Source organism: Vulpes lagopus, chromosome 3 (genome assembly GCF_018345385.1).
Source record: "Vulpes lagopus strain Blue_001 chromosome 3, ASM1834538v1, whole genome shotgun sequence".
NCBI lineage: Eukaryota > Metazoa > Chordata > Mammalia > Carnivora > Canidae > Vulpes > Vulpes lagopus.
The window spans coordinates 34,879,185-34,902,217 of record NC_054826.1 but is presented as its reverse complement, the minus strand read 5'-3'; the positions used below and the strand labels follow the sequence as shown (position 1 = coordinate 34,902,217).

Genomic DNA, 23,033 nt, shown 5'->3' with positions numbered 1-23,033 from the left:
TACTTCGACAGAACAGTGCAGGCAATCGTGGATTCTTTCATTCCTCCAACCAGCCTAGCCCCAGTGGTTTTCTCATACTTTAGTTTACTGTATAAGATTGTGCACACAAAGCCATAGAGACTATTATACTCTGTGGTGATATAAGGACCTTTCAGGAGTGATTTAAACAGGCATATGAGCCAACTCCTATGGCTCAACAGTTGCCATATGAGCCAACTTTAAAAATCAAAACCATGTAACCTTACCAGATAATCAACATTGCTGGATCCCCCATGATCATGAGTCCTATGGGCAGTGGTGGTGGTAGGAACCCTGATAGAAACAGTTCCCCCTACCTTCACCCAAGGAGAGTGGGTAATTGTCTTGCATAGACCACAACTCTGCTGGTTCTGGCCATCTTTTTATATTAACTCTGTTGTAATGGCATCAGATTTGGTTTTCTTTTCATTAAACTTCTTCCTGTACCTCCCCAACCAGAGTGCTGCTAAGATAGGATGCAAGAAACATTTGGTGATTCAGTGAACTCTTTGTGGCAGCACTCAAAAGCACAGGGTGATTTCCACCTTTCAGGAAACTCACATGGTAAGACTAGTCAAAAATTATTGAGAATGCTAAGAAATGAAAAACTTAGTTAACAACTAATGTGAGAAACAAACATGGAAACTCTATATCCATCCAATGGAATGAATACTCATGCATTTCTCATCTGTTAATGGGGTGCTACTTAAGGAAAATTCATCTTCCCATATCACTCCTCTCATATTTCTTAACATAACTGCCGGAGCCTTAACCAAGTGCTAAAACCAATCTACACAGTTTGAAATTGGAAAACTGCAATTATCAGACCATCTGTACTTATCTATTACTGTAGAGAGATGTCACTTTTTGTTTCCATGACTCTTGATGTTACAAAATGAAAGCTGTGGCTTACTAGGGAGAAAAATCTACCTTCACTGCACATAGCCAGGGGAGAAACAGAGTAGCCTGCTTGCCTCATTCTTTCCACACAGTGGGTTTTATCAGTCTACCTCTTCTTCATCTCTCTCCAAAATGCAACAAGTTCATCTGCAAAATATTTATTAGTCTTAAAAGCCTCATTTACTTCGAGGGCCTTTTGGTATTTGCCTAGAGGCAGAATCTCTGCTGATAAAAACAGAATCATTCATGGAAGTGGAAAGTCCCACACTCATAATTTAGGCAACTGCCATTTAAAACATCACTGGTGATAATTTACAGAGCACTGCATCACAGGCTACACTCAGCTGCTGATGGGGATCACAAAATCAAAGTAAGAGTAACTATTTGCTTATAATTTCATATGGCAAAGACATATATATTTTTCAGCCTCTGAAATCACATGTCCTAAAAAATTATCACTGATTTTACAAATGAAAAAATTCTTAAAAATTAAGACTAACAGTGCAACACACCCACAGCAATATAAACTCCTGGTATGACAGAAGTTGCCAGGAGATGAGTGTGTTTTGACTGAAGCAATTTTTTTAAGGTGATATTTTTGCCAGCCCTTTTGGAGTGAAGAACAATACAACTTTTAAGAATGTATTAAAACATCCTTCATCCTTTAAGTTGCCTTCTCTCTCCATTATACTCCCCAAATCCTCAGCAGGTATCATTGGCTGTGAGATGCCACCTAACTGAAGTAGGGCTCTTCCTACCATTAAAGGAACATAAACCAAAGCACAGTAGACTCTGGTGGGCACTTTTCCCTCTTAAATGTTATTTAGGAGATAAGCAAGAAGCAGTCTTGCACCAAACAGTCATTATAAGCAGCTGGAATGTTCCTGAAACCGGGAGTTAGACAATGCTGATATGCCATAGTGATGATGAAGAGGAGCTCAAGGATGTGAAGGGCTGGCAGTGCTAATTTTATTCTCTTAAACTTTCCTTTCTGTAATACAGAGCTCCACTCTTGGGAGCTTTCATCAGCCTGTAGATGGCAGGAATCAAGACTTATAGCAGGACCAAACTGCAAAGTAGGGAAAGATGGGCTTTTAGTACCTTTAATACCACTTTTATTTCTTCCACTTAGTCTGTTCCACTTCCCCATGGCGTCATGCCACATAGCTATTCATGTCCTCTTCAACATAATAGAATTTGTGGTGGGTGGCTGGTACAGATAATCAATCTGGAAGCTGTATAAAAGAGAACTTGTCTTTGTCTCTCTACCCGAGATGAGAAGCTTTTATAGAATCTTTGAGCCAGAAGTACCCTAAGAGAACATTCATTCATTTATTTAAACACACACACATACACACACACAATTTGCTTTACTTCCATGTGACATGCACTACTCTAGAACAGGCATGCAGTGGTAAACAAGGCAAATAATGACTTACTGTATTGAAATTTCATATAGTGCTCTACACTCAAGGCACTATTCTATAAGCAGTAAATTTTATGTAATTATGTAAAATAAATGAACTCTTCTGATTCTGTAATAGGCTTGAGATAGTGCTATTATTATGCCCATTTTACAAATGAGGAAGTGAGGCACAGAAAAAGTCAAGGGATTTGCTCAAGAGTCAGGACATTATTCTAGGAAGTTGGTGCTTTAGAACCTGCTCTTAAACATCACTTAGTAACTACCTTTCTATGTCCCTGCCATCATGGAGATTATATAGTAATAGGGGAAGCAAATTGGTAAATACATAAATATAAAATTATATAGTAGAGTACATATACTAGATAGATGAAAATAAATATACCTATGTAATTTGTATGATAATATAATGAAGGAAAATGAAACTGCTAGGTAAGGGATATATTTTTGATGGAGTGGTCAAGGAAGGTGTTCATGTGAAAGTGCCATCTGAGCAAAGACCTAGACACAGCAAGGTTAGGTTTTCATCTAACCTGGTAGTTCTCAGACTGTGGTGTATTGAACCCTGCCAGGGCCTAGGCAACCTGTGGCTGTTGACAGGAAGACTGGGCAGGCAAGGCAACAGGCTGCAGAGCTCAGGCCTGGCTCAGGCACAGCAGCTGAGCTTCCATCTTCTCTGAATTTTGGTGTCTCCGTTAAATTTGGCTTCAAAAGGATTCCATGATTTAAAGAAAAGTTGTAGAAAACCATTGATCATATTCCATTTTTTAGTTCAGAGATGAAGAAATTGAGGGAGAAGAGGAATGACTTGATAAGTGTTCATGGCTGATGTAGGACAATAAGAAGAAAATTCAGATTCCTTAACTTTGAATCCAGTGTACTTTCTGGAATACTGAACTGCCAGCTTTAACTCTCCTGCCCATCCAGGACATTGTATAATCTCTGGAGGGTAAACATAGATCTTATGTAAAGGTTTCTCTCTTTGGAAACTTCATAATCAACTCCAGCCTTAGCAAGAGCCCGTCTCCTGTGTTTTATTACACTGTCCCTAGCTCTGCTTTTTACTGTAATTTATATTTTTCCTGATCGTAATCCATTATATCAGTTGTTACTGTATTATTATAAATAGTTCTCATAAGCTACCTCAAATCCTTGTGGAAGTATGTATGTGCACAAGAGGAGGAGTATTTGCAGTAGGGGCTTGGTATTAATACACAGTTCTGAGTCTTCGGGTAAATAAGATCTGAATCGTGGATCTGTGGGCATCATCAAAGGCAATATAGAAGAATTTGGGGCAGCCTCCCTGACCAAAGGCCCTCAAATCATACAGCCAGACATCCGTCCCCAGCCTCATGTGGCATTTGGAACTACTACTACCAAAACTGGCTGTTACAGTTCTTTTTTTTATATATAATTTTTTTTTTGGCTGTTACAGTTCTAAGTGAGATCTGACCACAGCCCTCAGTAAACTCTTATAATTTCCAGCATGACCCTTATTTAAGAAAAGTACACACAGTCAGTTTCTCCCAAATTAAAGGAAGAACAAAAACCCTATCAGCCCATTTTAATTCTACAGCAACCAAAAGCCTCTGAACAACTATCTCTGTTTCCCAGGATAAACAAACCAACCAACCATAGTATGAAGCCTTGATCTATTCAAGATTGTTTGCTTAAAAAAATGAGTAAGCAGCTGCTTCATACTCTTGTCCACAATAAATTACAATATGCAAAAAGATAGATACATTTCGGGAATGGCAATGAGCTCCACAGTGCAGATGGGCTTATAGATGACCCTTCCATTTTTTAATAATCTCCATAATTTATGTGTGAACAAAGAAATGCAAAGATGCCGTATGCACCCCTCTGACTTAGTACAAATCACTTTTATTTACTTGGGCAATACTTCATGGTCCAGTTAACTTCTTAATTAAAGACAGCAAGATGCTCATGTTCCATGCAAGCAGCATGGAACATACTGTTTTATGTGCAATATGTTCAGCTGGGAGTTGAAGCTGTTTTGCTTACTGAGGAGAAGCCACCGCAGCCTTCATTTGGTTTCTAAACTAACCAGAGACATGGCTCCTCTCATTGCCACTAAATTGTCAATGGAGCCTCTTCAGACAAAGCTCGTACTTGTCTGCCATCCCACATTACTTTTTTTTTTTTTTGTCTCATGCCGAGAATGCTGAATCCAAATTTTCAATGTTCTTTTCTCAATCTGCCTCCTCCTCAGTCATGCTCTGTAGTGGTTAGGAAGCAAGACGAAAAGAAGGCATGTTCTAGGAGACTCAGGAAGGGAGGGGCATGGCTGGAGTGGGCCAGAGCTTCAGCCTCCAGAAACTCTGACCCTGCTAACCCACACTGCCGAGCTTGCATACAATTTCAAACCCACAGGAATCATACCATTAGGAGAAATTGGGGCAAATAAGAAAGAAACAAAACACAAAGTAAGGAACAGTGAGTTATGAGTGACTATGAATCCCTTTTTTAATTTCAGTGACTATGAATCTTAAGAAGCCAACCTAATTTCTGAACTCTTGCATGACAAGATACACACATTCTCAATTTGATAAACAAGGGGCTGTGCTCTGAAAGGTTTCAGGGACCCATCACATAAGTGACTTAAGCAGTTTGTGTATGAGACGATAATGCCTGGTGGAGACTGTGGCCAACCAGAGAACAAATGCCCATCTAAAGGAGGTATCTTCTATTCAGATCCAGCCTTTAGAAATATCAAACCACTCTCCAGACTTTCTTTTTTTGTTTGCGTTTTAATTTTTTATGAGATTCATAAAATGTAGATTTTTTAAAATGTGAAATGTTCAGCTATTTCAATATTTAAAAAATTCATATTAAAAGAAAAAAATACTGTATTATGCAAGTAGATTGTATCTATGGGATGCATTCAGTTTGCAACTTCTGTTGTAAGTTTTCATTCCAAGAGCTCAGGTTATAAAGTGGGTCACTGAAGTTACCACATTTAGCCCTCACAATAAATTTCTGAAGTAGACACTATCAGCTCAATGACTAGATCAGACATAAGTGAAGCTTGTTCTTGTTGTATTATCCACTGTTGTTTCTAATTTCCTTTTTTTTTTTTTTCAGTGCTTTTGAATTTTCTCTGGAACTTAACATACCTTCCAGGAAATAATTCCGCAAGAGAGGCAAATGGCTATGCACAACTCAGTTTATTGTTCCAAACAATGTCATGAGAAAAATCATTTACCATACAATGCGTTGGGATGGAAGAAGACTGCAATTCTGGATTTTCATTCTGACATTTACTTGGTAGAACTTAGGTACATCTTACCTCCTTTCTGAGCTTTGGGACTCTATCTGTTAAGTGAGGTGATTGGTCTAACTGACTTCTTAGGGGCTTTCAACTTTTGGCCTACATGTGCCTTGATAATTCAGACTGGTGGAATAAAACTTGATTCACATCACACTAAAATCAAAATGGAATTTAAGAAACTTATCCTTCCCTAAAACAAGAGATTACATATCAAAATGTAAAAATGTACAGTGAGGATGTCCTGCTCTGACTTTCAAGGAGAATGCAGGAGTTTCTCAACTTTCATTACTTGGAAACTTCCAAACCCCATTTTATATGTGGCATTCAGACTTTCATATGAACCAACCCTTAGCCTTGTTTTTGTATAGCACTGGCGGCTGTGTATATTTTATTATTGAAATATTTTATTATGTTTGGTTCTTTGTAGATTGAAAATGAGTGGAAATATCATTCCCAGATCAAAGTGTATAAACATTTTTAATGTGCTTGACATGTACTATAAAACTTTTTTTTTTCAGAAAAATTGGAAAAAAAATAAAAAGAAAGACTGTGCCAGTAATAAAACATTTTAAGCAGAAGGATGAGGAAAAAGTGAGTTGAACACTGGAAGACTGTAATTCAGTGAAAGAAATATTTAAAGCTAAAAGCTATTTATTATGAAATGGGTTTCCTTGGAGGGCACTGAGTTTGACATTAAGATGACGTTCAAGAAGAAGAGAAAGACCATTTGGTTCAGAGCAAGTTCAAACATCAGGTGAGATGTGGGCCACATCATGATGCTGCTGATGGTGAAAATTTCTGTCACTGTCATGGTTATCATAACTGTCATTGTCCTTGTCGGAAGGGAATGAGAGCAGGAGTTACCACCATTTTAGGAATACTCACTTCATGTCAAGTTCTGTATTAAGAACTTTATAAATATTATCTTACTTATAACCACCACAATGTAGGTATTAATATCAATTTTACAGGCAAGGAAGCAAGACTTGCCAAATTAATAAACTTCTCAAGGATCACTCATCTGTCAACTGGTAGCACTTGTTGCCATCTGAACTCAACAATACAGCACATGGGTTTAACCATGGTGGGATACTGTCTCTTGGTGCAGGCAACTTTTAAAGCCCCATTTCAAATACTGTAATTATAACACAGGTCTTAGTAAGTGAGACCATCTTAAAATTTGAGAGTTTTTTTTATAGGATAGGGACATTTAAAAGACTTATAAATCTCAAGTCTTATATGATAATTTTCTACTTTACTCTTTTAAAGTAAGTTCATATCTTTATCCCCCTCCAACTTATTTTTCTATCCCTCCTTTTGTAAACTTCTAAATTCCATATAGCAATGGGCTAGAACCACCATACTCACCAGAAGTATAGTTTGAAGTGAGTATAGAAATAAACTCACCACACAATGTTCCTACTGCTATAGGCCTGGCACAACATACCCATAGTAGCTGCCCAAGAAATGTTAGTTTCCCTTCCAATATCACTTCACATTAAATCATATAAAAGCACCATCTACTTGCAGCATCATGGAAAGTAAGGTAAACAGTCTCTCCAAAGTAGGGATGGACCACTTTTATTCAAAATGAGACTTTGTGGCTAAAAGTCTCCTTTCATATTCATTCATTCAACCTATCTACTAAAAGCTCTTGCCAAAATTTTGTAGTTGTATTTGGGAACTAAAAAAGATACCTCGCACTCAGAAATGTGGATTTAGACACAGAGTTTTTTTGGCATTATATCTCCTAACTTTACAATATTCTGTGCTAATGCATTCAAGTAGTATTTCTAGAGACAGGCTGGTCTTTAGATGTCATGGAAGAGTAGTTAATTTAGTGCGTGTCCTTTTCAATCTATTTTCTGAGCTGCACGATACTTATAGAATCTATGCATCCATGTGGCTAAAGCTAGCACATCCTGGGACTTGCACTCAATTCCCACATGGAAGTTTTTGTAGCAATGAACATTTTCTCATTAATATATCTTCCAGAGTGAGTGCTATCATACTAATCATTTGTAGTGACTCTACAGGATTGCAACCTTCAGTAATGAAATCCGATACAGTATTGAACACTGTGTGGGTTGCTTAACCAACCCCAATTCCGCTCAGATCAATGAAACACAGAAGAAGAATGAACTACTGCTTCATTAGTTATCCTCACTGAGAGGGGCTGAGTAATCTTATTCAAATGGGCACTGATATCTCTTCAATGGGATGAAGAAATAAAGGCAGCTGTGACCTATGGGGAAATGATACTGCAGATGTTTCTTCTGAGAGGAGTCGCCCAGGGGTGGTCTATGGTCAGGTGCATCAGAAAAAAAACCAATAAGCTGACATTGCCAGATGGGAGGGGGAAAATGCTACACGTGAGGGTCATGTGAGCACCGTGTTGAGGTTATGAGTCAGTCAGTATGGCAAATTCTACTGGTCACCTGCTCAACCATCCTTCTCCACCTTCTGTGCTATCAGAACCCGGTTCTGTTCAGCAGGCAATTACTCTGCGCTTGAGGGTAGGGGAGCCCTAGGGACTAAGTTACCAGCTTCTGCCTTTTTGATCCAGCGTATCTGTTTTTACTTTTTGTGAAAATCCAAAGAAACAAATTCTACCCTGGCTGCCATGCCTAGAGTGCTATTTTCTAGTTCCTTCTCAGTGCTCTGATGGCATCTAAAAGGGAAATAGTCAAGATCTGAGCCACTTCTGCTATCTCTCCCCAGCCAAGCCAAGATGGCCCAATTACAGGCAAAATTCTTCGGTTGGATATTAAATAAATGGTTACGAGATCTTGATGAAGCAATTTAGACAATGTATTTTTAAAACTATTCACATATGCAAATTATACGATTCCATTTATGTAAAGTTCTAAGAAATGCAAAGTAATGTGCAGGGCAGAAAGTACAGGACAGAAAGTTGGTTGGGAACAGGGTGGGAGTGACTAATAAGCAGCATGGGAGAAACTCTCAGGGGTGACACATATACTCATTATCTTGATTGTGGTGAGGATTTCATGTATAAAATACATATGCAGAAATGTATCATAGTACACATTTTAAATAGGTATGATCTATTCTATGTCAATTATGCCTCACAAAAGGTCTTAAACTTTTAAATATTATTTAGATACAGAAAATTTACTGTTTACATCTTCTTTGGAGGAAAACAAGTACTGAAGAGTATGCTAAATATGGTTTTATTTATAAAAATATGTTTATGGGAAATGGCTAACTGAACTGTTAACCATGCTTACCCCTGCAAAGCAGATGTAGGTGACACTTTATTTTTAATGATTTATTTTTTAATTTCACAAGCATCTACTGAGCACATATTATGTGCTAGATACCACAGTAGGGCTCAGGAATACAGGATGAGAAAATCTGCACAATCTTCTGCTCTGCCAATCTATATTCTTGAGCAAACAAGAATGTCAAATGATGACAGTTACAAGGGATGGGGGGAACCAGGGTGATATTTTATATATGGTTGTTGTGCTAAATGAGGAAGGTCTTTCTAGAATGGCAACATTTAAACTGAGAACAGGATGACCACAAGGAGCTCTTGATGAAAAACATTTAGGAGAGAGTTTTACAGGTCTTTGTGAGGAGTTAGGATTTTATTTCCAGTCCAATGGGAAGTTAACAGAGAATCCTTGGTAAAGGGTAGAGAGACCTGATATTTCAAAAAGTCTACTTTGGCTTTGACTTGTGGATTGTGAGGCTAAGAGAGGAAGTTAGCAGAGAGGAAGGAGGCTGTCACGATGGTGCAGATGAGAGAAGGTGCTGGCTGGAGCCTACAGGTGGCGTGTGATGGAGAAGAGGATATGGATATGGGCACTATTTCAGAACTCATGGGACATACAGGTGGATTTTGCTGTATATGCATATCTGTATCTCTTTTTTTTTTCTTCAGTGAGGAGATATTTATTTTGTTGTCAGAAACATTTAAATTAAAGAGCTTTATTCACTATTTTTGGAAGGAAAATGCTTTCTTAAGAACAATGAAAAACAGTGAATTCTGAAACTTTATTTTCCTTAAATCATGATGTGAAAGCATTGAATTTAATTCACTGATTTTTCAAGATTAGATTATGCTTTTTAAAAAATTTGAGAAAAAGCTAGAGAGAGTGAGGAAGTGCACACATGAGTGTGGGGAAGGGTGGAAGATGAGGGATAAGCAGACTTCCTGTTGAGCCAATGCAGGGCTCCATCCCAGGACTCTGAGATCATGACCTGAGCTGAAGACAGATGCTTAACCCACTGAGGCACCAAGGTAGCCCCAAATAAGTTTTCTGATATTATCATTACTTTTTAAGCTTTCAATCAAGTGTATTTTTGAGTTGGGGTCAGATGACCACTGATTTTCAGATACACTGGCTGAATATTTGCAAAAAGTTCAATTCCTGCATATTGGCCTAAGAGATGTAATCCTGTATCTACTTTCAAGTCTTCTAAACACATTTCTCAATTCCTTTTTAAAATTATTTTTCCATTTTTAAAAACTTTAACATTTTTATTTTTTTTTTCAATTATTTTATAGGACTCTAATTTTATGCCAAGGAAACTTATCTCAGGGCATTTTATGTAACACATCAACTATTCTACCCAAATATGCTCCCTTATACCACATGCAATTTAGCTGATCATCTACATATTTATAGAAGTATCACTAATATAGGCTAGAAGGTTTGGCAAACTATAGGCTACAGCCTATTTTTTTGGTGGCCCTCAAGATAAGAACATTTTTTATATTTTTAGAGAGTTATAAAAAATAAAAGTATAAAATATTTGCTATTTGGCCCTCTACAAAAAAGGGGCCAACACCAGTTAAAGGATATTATCACTCTGAAATAATGAATTAAATAAGTTTAATACAGAATAGGAGGATGCGGTATATACACACACACAGACACACACACACACACTCACACACAGGACTATTACATAGCCATAAAAAGAATGAGATAGTGCCATTTTCAACAACACAGATGGACTTAAGAGAGTATTATGATGTCAGATAAGAAAGACAAATACCATATGATTTCATTCACATGTGGAATCTGAAAAAAAAATAAACTAACAAAAAAAAAATCAGACCTAGAAATACAGAGAACAGAGGGGAGGTGAGTTGGCAAAAATGGGTAGAGGGGAGTGTGAGATACAGGCTTCTAGTTATGGAATGAATAAGTCAGAGGAATAAAAGACACAGCATACGTAATATAGTCAATGATATTATAAGAATGTTGTATGGTGGGAGGAGGGGCAAGATGGCGGGAGTAGGGTCCCCAAATCACCTGTCCCTGTCCCCACCAAATTACCTAGATAACCTTCAAATTATCCTGAAAATCTATGAATTCGCCTGAGATTTAAAGAGAGAACAGCTGGAATGCTACAGTGAGAAGAGTTCGCGCTTCTATCAAGGTAGGAAGACAGGGAAAAAGAAATAAATAAACAAAAGGCCTCCAAGGGGGAGGGGCCCTGCGAGGAGCCGGGCTAAGGCTGGGGACAGTGTCCCCAGGACAGGAGAGCTCCGTCCCGGAGGAGCAGGAGCTGCACCAATCTTCCCAGGTGGAAAGGGGCTCGCAGGGAGTTAGAGCAGGACCCAGGAGGGCGGGGATGCCCTCGGGCTCCCTGGGACACTAACAGACACCTGCGCCCCCGGGGAGAGTGCGCCGAACTACCTAAGGGCTGCAGCGAGCACGGCGGGACCCGGAAGCAGCTCGGAGGGGCTCGGGCCACGCTCCGTGGAAAGGGGGCTGCGTGGCCAGGAGCAGAATCCAACAGCACAGGCGCGGGAGCACAGGGCACCAGGACACAGCCCAGGATCTGGCCTCCACCCGGGACAGGGAGAGGCCCCGAGGGCCCAGGACAGCAAGGACACTCCTGCCCCGAGCTGAGCAGATAAGCGGCCCCATCCCGGAGCCTCCAGGCCCTGCAGAGGGAGAGCTCTGTAGTTACTGCAGTAGCTGACTCCAGGGCTCTAGAGCTGGCCGCCGCCACTGCGGTTGTTCTTCCTGGGGCCTCACAGGGTAAACAACCCCCACTGAGCCCTGCACCAGGCAGGGGGCAGAGCAGCCCCCCCAAGTGCTAACACCTGAAAATCAGCACAACAGGCCCCTCCCCCAGAAGACCAGCTAGACGGACAAGTTCCAGGGGAAGTCAAGGGACTTAAAGTATTCAGAAACAGAAGATACTCCCCCATGTGTGGGTTGTTTTTTTTGTTTGTTTGGTTTTGATGTGTTTGCTTCCCCCACCCCTTTTTTCCCTTTCTTTCTTTTTCTTTCTCTTTTTTCTCTTTTTTTCTTCCTTTTTTCTTTTTCTCTTTTCTTTCCTTCTATTTCTCCTCTCTTTTTCTCCTTTTCCCAATACAACTTGTTTTCGGCCACTCTGCACTGAGAAAAATGACTAGAAGGAAAACCTCACCTCAAAAGAAAGAATCAGAAACAGTACTCTCTCCCACAGTTACAAAATCTGGATTACAATTCAATGTCAGAAAGCCAATTCAGAAGCACTATTATACAGCTACTGGTGGCTCTAGAAAAAAGCATAAAGGACTCAAGAGGCTTCATGACTGCAGAATTTAGATCCAATCAGGCAGAAATTAAAAATCAATTGAATGAGATGCAATCCAAACTAGAAGTCCTAACAACGAGGGTTAACGAGGTGGAAGAACAAGCGAGTGACATAGAAGACAAGTTGATGGCAAAGAGGGAAACTGAGGAAAAAAGAGACAAACAATTAAAAGACCATGAAGATAGATTAAGGGAAATAAACGACAGACTGAGGAAGAAAAACCTATGTTTAATTGGGGTTCCCAAGGGCACTGAAAGGGCCAGAGGGCCAGAATATGTATTAGAAGAAATCATAGCTGAAAACTTTCCTAATCTGGGAAGGGAAACAGGCATTCAGATCCAGGAAATAGAGAGATCCCCCCTAAAATCAATAAAAACTGTTCAACACCTCAACATTTAATAGTTAAGCTTGCAAATTCCAAAGATAAAGAGAAGATCCTTAAAGCAGCAAGAGACAAGAAATCCCTGACTTTTACGGGGAGCAGTATTATGGTAACAGCAGACCTCGCCACAGAGACCTGGCAGCCAGAAAGGGTTGGCAGGATATATTCAGGGTCCTAAATGAGAAGAACATGCAACCGAGAATACTTTATCCAGCAAGGCTCTCATTCAAAATGGAAGGAGAGATAAAGAGCTTCCAAGACAGGCAGGAACTGAAAGAATATGTGACCTCCAAACCAGCTCTGCAAGAAATTTTAAGGGGGACTCTTAAAATTCCCCTTTAAGAAGAAGTTCAGTGGAACAAAAACAAGGACTGAATAGATATCATGGTGAAGTTCAGTGGAACAAAAACAAGGACTGAATAGATATCATGGTGACACTAAACTCATATCTGTCAATAGTAACTCTGAACGTGAATGGGCTTAATGACCCCATCAAAAGGCGCAGGGTTTCAGATTGGATAAAAAAGCAGGACCCATCTATTTGCTGTCTACAAGAGACTCATTTTAGACAGAAGGAAACCTACAGCCTGAAAATAAAAGGTTGGAGAACCATTTACCATTCGAATGGTCCTCAAAAGAAAGCAGGGGTAGCCATCCTTATATCAGATAAACTAAAATTTACCCCGAAGACTGTAGTGAGAGATGAAGAGGGACACTATTATCATACTTAAAGGATCTAACAAGAGGACTTAACAATACTCAATATATATGCCCCGAATGTGGGAGCTGCCAAATATATCAATCACTTAATAACCAAAGTGAAGAAATACTTAGATAATAATACACTTATACTTGGTGACTTCAATCTAGATCTTTCTATACTCGATAGGTCTTCTAAGCACAACATCTCCAAAGAAACGAGAGCTTTAAATGATACACTGGACCAGATGGATTTCACAGATACCTACAGAACTTTACATCCAAACTCAACTGAATACACATTCTTCTCAAGTGCACATGGAACTTTCTCCAGAATAGGCCACATACTGGGTCACAAATCGGGTCTGAACTGATACCACAAGATTGCGGGATCCCTGGGTGGCGCAGCGGTTTGGCGCCTGCCTTTGGCCCAGGGCGCGATCCTGGAGACCCGGGATCGAATCCCACATCAGGCTCCCGGTGCATGGAGCCTGCTTCTCCCTCCGCCTGTGTCTCTGCCTCTCTCTCTCTCTCTGTGACTATCACAAAAAAAAAAAAAAAAAAAAAGATTGGGATTGTGCCCTGCATATTCTCAGACCATAATGTCTTGAAATTAGAACTAAATCACAACAAGAAGTTTGGAAGGATCTCAAACACGTGGAGGTTAAGGACCATCCTGCTAAAAGATGAAAGGGTCAACCAAAAAATTAAGGAAGAATTAAAAAGATTCATGGAAACTAATGAGAATGAAGATACAACCGTTCAAAATCTTTGGGACGCAGCAAAAGCAGTCCTGAGGGGGAAATACATTGCAATACGAGCATCCATTCAAAAACTGGAAAGAACTCAAATACAAAAGCTCACCTTACACAGAAAGGAGCTAGAGGAAAAACAGCAAATAGACCCTACATCCAGCAGAAGAAGAGAGTTAATAAAGATTCAAGCAGAACTCAACGAAATCGAGACCAGAAGAACTGTGGAACAGATCAACAGAACCAGGAGTTGGTTCTTTGAAAGAATTAATAAGATAGATAAACCATTAGCCAACCTTATTAAAAAGAAGAGAGAGAAGACTCAAATTAATAAAATCATGAATGAGAAAGGAGAGATCACTACCAACACCAAGGAAATACAAACGATTTTAAAAACATATTATGAGCAGCTATATGCCAATAAATTAGGCAATCTAGAAGAAATGGACGCATTCCTGGAAAGCCACAAACTACCAAAACTGGAACAGGAAGAAATAGAAAACCTCAACAGGCCAATAACCAGGGAGGAAATTGAAGCAGTCATCAAAAACCTCCCAAGACACAAAAGTCCAGGGCCAGATGGCTTCCCAGGGGAATTCTATCAAACGTTTAAAGAAGAAACCATACCTATTCTACTAAAGCTGTTTGGAAAGATAGAAAGAGATGGAGTACTTCCAAATTCATTCTATGAGGCCGGCATCACCTTAGTTCCAAAACCAGACAAAGACCCCACCAAAAAGGAGAATTACAGACCAATATCCCTGATGAACATGGATGCAAAAATTCTCAACAAGATACTAGCCAATAGGATCCAACAACACATTAAGAAAATTATTCACCAAGACCAAGTAGGATTTATCCCCAGGACACAAGGCTGGTTTAACACTCGTAAAACAATCAGTGTGATTCATCATATCAGCAAGAGAAAACCCAAGAACCATATGATCCTCTCATTAGATGCAGAGAAAGCATTTGACAAAATACAGCATCCATTCCTGATCAAAACTCTTCAGAGTGTAGGGATAGAGGGAACATTCCTTGACATCTTAAAAGCCATCTACAAAAAGCCCACAGCAAATATCATTCTCAATGGGGAAGCACTGGGAGCCTTTCCCCTAAGATCAGGAACAAGACAGGGATGTCCACTCTCACCACTGCTATTCAACATAGTACTGGAAGTCCTAGCCTCATCAATCAGACAACAAAAAGACATTAAAGGCATTCAAATTGGCAAAGAATAAGTCAACCTCTCCCTCTTCACCGATCACATGATACTCTACATAGAAAACCCAAAAGCTTCCACCCCATGATTGCTAGAACTCATACAGCAATTTGGTAGCGTGGCAGGATACAAAATCAATGCCCAGAAATCATTGGCATTTCTATACACTAACAATGAGACTGAAGAAAGAGAAATTAAGGGGTCAATCCCATTTACAATTGCACCCAAAAGCATAAGATACCTAGGAATAAACCTAACCAAAGAGGTAAAAGATCTATACCCTAAAAACTATAGAACACTTCTGAAAGAAATTGAGGAAGACACAAAGAGATGGAAAAATATTCCATGCTCATGGATTGGAAGAATGAATATTGTGAAAATGTCAATGTTACCCAGGGCAATGTACACGTTTAATGCAATCCCTATCAAAATACTATGGACTTTCTTCAGAGAGTTAGAACAAATTATTTTAAGATTTGTGTGGAATCAGAAAAGATCCCGAATAGCCAGGGGAATTTTAGAAAAGAAAACCATATCTGGGGGCATCACAATGCCAGATTTCAGGTTGTACTACAAAGCTGTGGTCATCAAGACAGTGTGGTACTGGCACAAAAACAGACACATAGATCAATGGAACAGAATAGAGAACCCAGAAGTGGACCCTGAACTTTATGGCCAACTAATATTCGATAAAGGAGGAAAGACTATCCACTGGAAGAAAGACACTCTCTTCAGTAGATGGTGCTGGTAAAATTGGACATCCACATGCAGAAGAATAAAATGAGACCACTCTCTTTTCACCATACACAACGATAAACTCCAAATGGATGAAAGATCTAAATGTGAGACAAGAGTCCATCAAAATCCTAGAGGAGAACACAGGCAACACCCTTTTTGAACTCGGCCACAGTAACTTCTTGCAAGATTCATCCACGAATGCAAAAGAAACAAAAGCAAAAATGAACTATTGGGACTTCATCAAGATAAGAAGCTTTTGCACAGCAAAGGATACAGTCAACAAAACTAAAAGACAACCTACAGAATGGGAGAAGATATTTGCAAATGACATATCAGATAAAAGGATAGTTTCCAAGATCTATAAAGAACTTCTTAAACTCAACAGCAAAGAAACAATCTAGTCATGAAATGGGCAAAAGAAATGAACAGAAATCTCACAGAGGAAGACATAGACATGGCCAACAAGCACATGAGAAAATGCTCTGCATCACTTGCCATCAGGGAAATACAAATCAAAACCACAATGAGATACCACCTCACACCAGTGAGAATGGGGAAAATTAACAAGGCAGGAAACCACAAATGTTGGAGAGGAGCAGAGAAAAGGGAACCCTCTTACACTGTTGGTGGGAATGTGAACTGGTGCAGCCACTCTGGAAAACTGTGTGGAGGTTCCTCCAAGAGTTAAAAATAGATCTGCCCTATGACCCAGCAATTGCACTGTTGGGGATTTACCCAGATACAGATGCAATGAAACGCCGGGACACCTGCACCCCGATGTTTTTATAGCAGCAATGTCCACAATAGCCAAACTGTGGAAGGAGCCTCGGTGTCCATCGAAAGATGAATGGATAAAGAAGATGTGGTTTATGTATACAATGGAATATGACTCAGCCATTAGAAACGACAAATACCCACCATCTGCTTCGATGTGGATGGAACTGGAGGGTATTATGCTGAGTGACGTAAGTCAATCGGAGAAGGACAAACATTGTATGTTCTCATTCATTTGGGGAATATAAATAATAGTGAAAGGGAATATAAAGGAAGGGAGAAGAAATGTGTGGGAAATATCAGAAAGGGAGACAGAACATAAAGACTCCTAACTCTGGGAAACGAACTAGGGGTGATGGAAGGGGAGGAGGGCGGGAGGTGGGGGTGAATGGGTGACGGGCACTGAGGGGGGCACTTGACAGGATGAGCACTGGGTGTTATTCTGTATGTTGGTAAATTGAACATCAATAAAAAATTAATTTATTAAAAAGAAAAAAGAATGTTGTATGGCGATGAATAGTATCTATACTTGTGAGCATAGCATAATGTTCCAATTTGTTGAATTATGTTGTACACCTGAAGCTAATACAACACTGTGTCAACAATACTCAAAAATAGTTTAATAAAGACAAGATTAATTTAAAGTACAACTAATAACTCAAAAGATAATTTAACTAAACCACTTACCAGGTTGGGAGAAATATAGATTGAAGCAATGCTCATAAGAGTGAATTCTTAAATGCTTGAAATTGGCAATCTCCATTTAACATAGAATCATCATTTGACTCTTTTATTATAGTTTTATCCCATGATTCCTTCTAGGATATTTCTTCAAGGCAACGGATGCATTTACAGTACTCTTAGAACATTAGTGCCTAACCCAGTATGTGATGGCTTACAGTTAAATTTTATAATCACTGATAGGGTACCTGAACTGATTGCTCTTTTTGATAATTTTAACATCATGGATCCCACCCTTTTATTAGGCACACAAGGAAGTAAATGTATTGCCAATTTGGTAGCTTAAGAGAATTCAGTTTAATAGAATTCAGTAGTTTAGATAGCATTCAGATAAAATTACCCACTGCCTCAAGTTGCTGAATTTTATTAATTATGCTCATCAATGCACACTGTGCAAATAATGCTTTGGGGACCTTTCACATACTTTTTGTTTGCATGTGGACATGAACCAAATCTAGGAAGAGCAAATGCATTACTAATCTTCAACCAGAAAATTCCACCACTCCACCAACAAACAAAAAACCAAAGAAACCAAAACAAACAAAAAAAACCCCACTCAGAAACAAAAATTAATTTTGACAATATCAGTTAATAAAAGCAAAATATCTAGAAATCACCTCTATCATGACAAAAAGAAAGAATGAGAGAAAAAGGCTAGGTAGGGGACTCTAGTTAACAGAAAAGCTTTAGAACTAGATTTCCTGCATTGAAGTTCTTGCCCTTCTACATACTTTGAACATAGTAGTTCTCTAAGTCTCAATTCTTTAATCTGTAAGATTGAGGCAACCATAATTGCCAACCCTGTGGACCAACCTATGGATTAAATTAAGAAATGATAATGCACACAAAGCAGCAAAATACATGGAACAAAGCACATATGCTGGAGTGATTATTTAAATACCATTTCAGAACATAGTTATTGACATATTGAAATGATTTTAACAAACCTTGGCTACAATGTTCAAATTCTTAATGAAAAACAAAATTCTAGTTCTTTAATTCTGTTTCCACAGATAGCATTTAAAGCACCTGACAATTAAAAAAGATAGCAATAATTTCTTGGACTTGCATAGTACTTAAGCACTTTCACATTTATTTTCTTGCCTTATATTTGCAACATAATCTAGAATAGTTCATTAACAGAGGTTATTACCCTCCATTTGGCAGGAACAGTGAAAGGCTCAGACAGGTCATCACAGTTTCATACAGTACCACACCGGTGATTATAATCAAGACTTCAGATTTGATCATATCTCACTACCTACATTACCATTCCCTCCCATGATGCTCTATACTCAGTTGATGGCTGATGATAAATTTCTCCAGATTTAGATTCCAGATAAACCACCATTCCTTTTTTTCCCACCACAGCAGTACTTACTGGTCGGGACTGGATTTCTTTGGCGTAGAGAGGTTGCAAGAATTCGGAGTCTCCTTCTAGTTTTAGACCTTTGTCTGTGATTCTCAAATTCCCCATTCCATCCTGAAATAGATGCACGGAGATAACATAGAAAATGCAATTAGCTAATATTTCAAAAAAATCTCAGGTTTTCAAGAATTGAAACAAAGTTACTGCTTTTTTTTTTTTTTTTGAGAGGTGGAATGAGAGAGGGTCCATAAAATACTGAGAGATATTGTTCAATGCACTTAAGCATATCATCCTCTTTGCTCACTTATTCTAAGGAAATTCTAATCCAAGCAAACTAATGCCCCCTACTCATTCACTAGCACAAATGAAGAAAGTCCTTTTGCTAGGCATTGCAGACAGAATGGAGGCAGGAGGTAAGCAGGAAAAGATAAAAGGATAATTTTCTGGTTTCCAAAACTTTATGCAAAAACTGTAAAGTGGTAGTCTGTTGGTTGACTCCAGTTCTTGGACACAATGTGTTTTGCTCACAAAATGTTCAAGAGGTCAAATTAGTTGTTGACATCTTTACTGACATTCTATTAAATATTAAAATATATACAAAAATAGAAAGGATAAATAGCAAATACCTGTGCACTATCATTCGTCTTCAACAATGATCCATGTATGTTTATTGTTATCTGCAATGCTCACCACACCCACCTCATTTGATTAAATATAACCATAACACCATCACTACCACCACCACAAAAAATAATAAAATCATTAGTATCATCTAATAGCCAGAGTCAGTGTTCAGATTTCATTCATTTTTATTTTCTCTTCTCCGATTTGCTTATTTGAATCAGGTTCCCTATAGTTGGTTGATACATGAAATTGTAGGTCATTTCCTAAAAATCTTCAGTCAGTCAGGTTCTCTCTCATAGATCTACATAAAGTACATATACGTACTTTATTTAATGAAGAGAACAAACCACTTTTTCTAATAGCAATGCCCAGCATTTATATTTTGCTGAACATTCCTATAATTTAATACAATGTATTCTGTCTCCTATGCTGCTTGTAAATTGGTAGTTAGAACAAGAAGATTGATGAGATTTAGGCTCAGTTTTCTAGGAAGAACATATTCCAGGAAATGGAATATATTATTATTCTATTGCTACCATCACAAATAACCACAAACTCAATGGCTTACAACAACACAAACTTATTATGTCATAATTCTGTATAAGTCTGACACAAGACTCAAAGGGCAAAAATCAAGGTGCCAGCAGCGCTGCTGTACTTTTATCTAGAAGTTCAAAGGCAGCGGGGGGGAATGCATTTTTTGACTTTTTCTAGCCTCTTGAGCCTATCCACATTCCTGGACTTGTGGCCTCTTTCATCTCCAAGGTCCACAATGACTGGTTGAATTTGGCTCATGTTTATCACTCTGATGATGAGTCTTCCACTTTTAAAGACCCTGGTAAGTTCATTAGACATACCTGGATAATCCAGGATAATCTCTCCATTTTAAAGTCACCTGATTAGCAAATACAATTCTGTCCATAGTGTTAATTCTCCATTGTTACATGATGTTACATATTCAGGGGTTCTGAGATTAGGACATTGACATCTTTGAAGTGGATCACATTTTTCTGTCTACTGCATATTCTTTCAGGAGCCATACAATGTCTTCTGCTGTGATGTTATCAGACATTGGTGATCTTTGCCTAGAGGATCTATGATTTCAACCAGAGATTTCAAATTGGTAAAAAAAAGAAAAAAAATTCTATCATTTCTTAATTAACTGGGATATTCCATCAAGAGAAATTACATTTCATCCACTGTTTACCCTAAATTATAGTTTACAAAACTTGAAAGGTGATTGATTTTTCCTCCTTTATTTATTGATTCTCAAAACATTGGTTACCTAGTATCCTCCAATAGGTTTCTAAACCTATTGGTTTAAAACTTATTTTTTAAAAAATATCATTACAGACATTTTTTTTATTTGTTTCATTCCAATGTGGTTTCTATTGCTATTCAAGTTTTAATTTTCTTACCCTTGCTCAGTGGGAACCTCTTCAAGTTGGCCCCTAAGTCCTTTTAATATTATTCAGTAGTCTTTGATGGCCCTTTTGCTTCTGGTATGACAACATGATCCAGGGTTATTGCATTCATGTCCTGTTCCAGGCTGGAACCAGCCATTTCTAATAAGAATGCTTGGTTTATTTTTGTGGCAACTAATATTTAGAGACCACAAACTGATAGCTTTGGGTGCTCATGGCTACTGGATTGACCCATTTCTGAGGACGGAGCTAGAAAATAAGTTCTGTGTTTTTTTTTTTTTTTTTTTTTTAGTTCTGTGTTTTTTTTTTTTTTTTTTTTTTAGTTCTGTGTTTTTTTAAATAGAATATACCATGAATTCCCATTAAACTTCAATTCAAATTGAAGATATGAATGTTTCCATTTAATCTCATGGATCTTAAAGTGTTAGTAACTTTCTTACATACCAAAAAACTATGTTCTCAACACCAAAATTATTACTCATCTGATTTAACCCACAATATACAGAGCCGGTACTATTCTAACATTATAATTAAGAAAAACAATTTAAAATTTGTCTTAAAAAAGCTCTAGAGTGCATCCTTCTAGGCAGGCACAAATGACTGGATTTCAAAGCTACTTGAGTTGATTCCATCCTGTATAGTTGGTAGCATTACCAACTTTCTGTCCAGTCAGGTTTACTTGTTTCATTCCTCCCACCTCTCAAATTTTCATGACTGCTTTCTTAAGGCTTAGTTTTGTGAACTATTTAGATGGCACCAAAGTCAAATCTACAAAATAAGATATATTAAAAGAAGTCTAGCTTCTATACTTGTCCCTCCACCAGGTTTCCTCTTCTCCAAATAAGTGTGGTTGTGTGCCCATATCAGTCAGGGTTCTCCAGGGGAATAGAAAAGGATGTGTGTGTGTGTGTGTGTGTGTGTGTGTGTGTGTACATACACATTCATTTTAAGGAGCTGGTTTCAGCAATTGTGGAGGCTGATAAGTTTCAAGATCTGCAGCTAGAAAGCTAGAGACCCATCTTAATAAAACACATCATATATACATATGCACACACACATACTTATAAATACACACACACATGCACACACAGTGTTTACCAATTGATTCCTACGTTTTCCCGAATACATTTGAAAATGGAAAGATCTGGAAAAAAAATAATCCAGGTTATCAACTTCTTGTGAAACTGGAAGCTCTAGGAAATCTGAGCCTGGTTTCTCACGTGGCCACCACTATCTGGAATTGAATAGCTGCTACCCTATGCTACTCTATGAATCATATGCTCTACAGTTCACCAGTTCCCATCCAGCTTATTTCACTAAGCTACATTTTTTCAGACTCCTGAGGTTTCTCACCAGAGACTACCATTTATTCTCCCTGGCACTGCCATGTACTCTGTACGGCAATACGTTCAGGACAGACACCACATTGGGGGGTACTGAATGACCAAGTGGGAAATGGGCACTTTTCCCCATCCCTCCTTCATAACAGCACTTCAGCCTATGCATGAGAACAGATTTTTCAGGTCAATGTTGTCCTTTCATAGATAGTGTGCCATCTGTATATTTCTATTTTTGGTACTTGTGGGGACAACTCTGCCAAAAGGACCCCAGACTAGGCATTCAAACTCAGTGAGAGAGGCATTGGGCTGGAGGGTATGTTCGTAACACATTAGTAGCATGTAGAATCCACAACAAAAGGAAAAAAGAAAAAGCAAATATCCACCTAATCCATCTCCACGCCCAACTGCAAAGGATATGTCAATTATCTTGCTTTAGATTATTCTAAAACAAGACTTCTGTTAGTGTGGAGAAGCAGACCTTTACATAGAAACATATACTAAACCTGAATCTATAAACTCTTACATAGAAGATTATATTTGGGGTAATTAGCTAGCATATTCCAAATAAAATATATCTCCCTCCCCTCTTACAGTATATAGATCTGCTATCCTTAACATTTAAGGATGACTTACTAGATGCTCATTACTACATTACTATACTCTGTGCTTTTCATGCTGTATTTCATTTTCTTGATTGTCACTGAAAACTACCATGTTACTTCTTGAATGTAATCATAACAAAATAATCCTATGAATGTGAAATTA

General features: G+C 38.4%; 1 protein-coding gene across 2 annotated transcripts in view; it reads right to left on the bottom strand.

The window, feature by feature from the left end:
- SGCD (sarcoglycan delta) overlaps nt 1-23,033 on the bottom strand; it is a 910,009-nt gene that overhangs the window by 189,890 nt on the left and 697,086 nt on the right. For both annotated transcript variants that reach the window (XM_041747418.1, XM_041747417.1), the window contains one exon: nt 18,893-18,994. In XM_041747418.1, the coding sequence (XP_041603352.1) occupies nt 18,893-18,994 (102 nt within the window). The remainder of the gene's footprint in view (nt 1-18,892; nt 18,995-23,033) is intronic.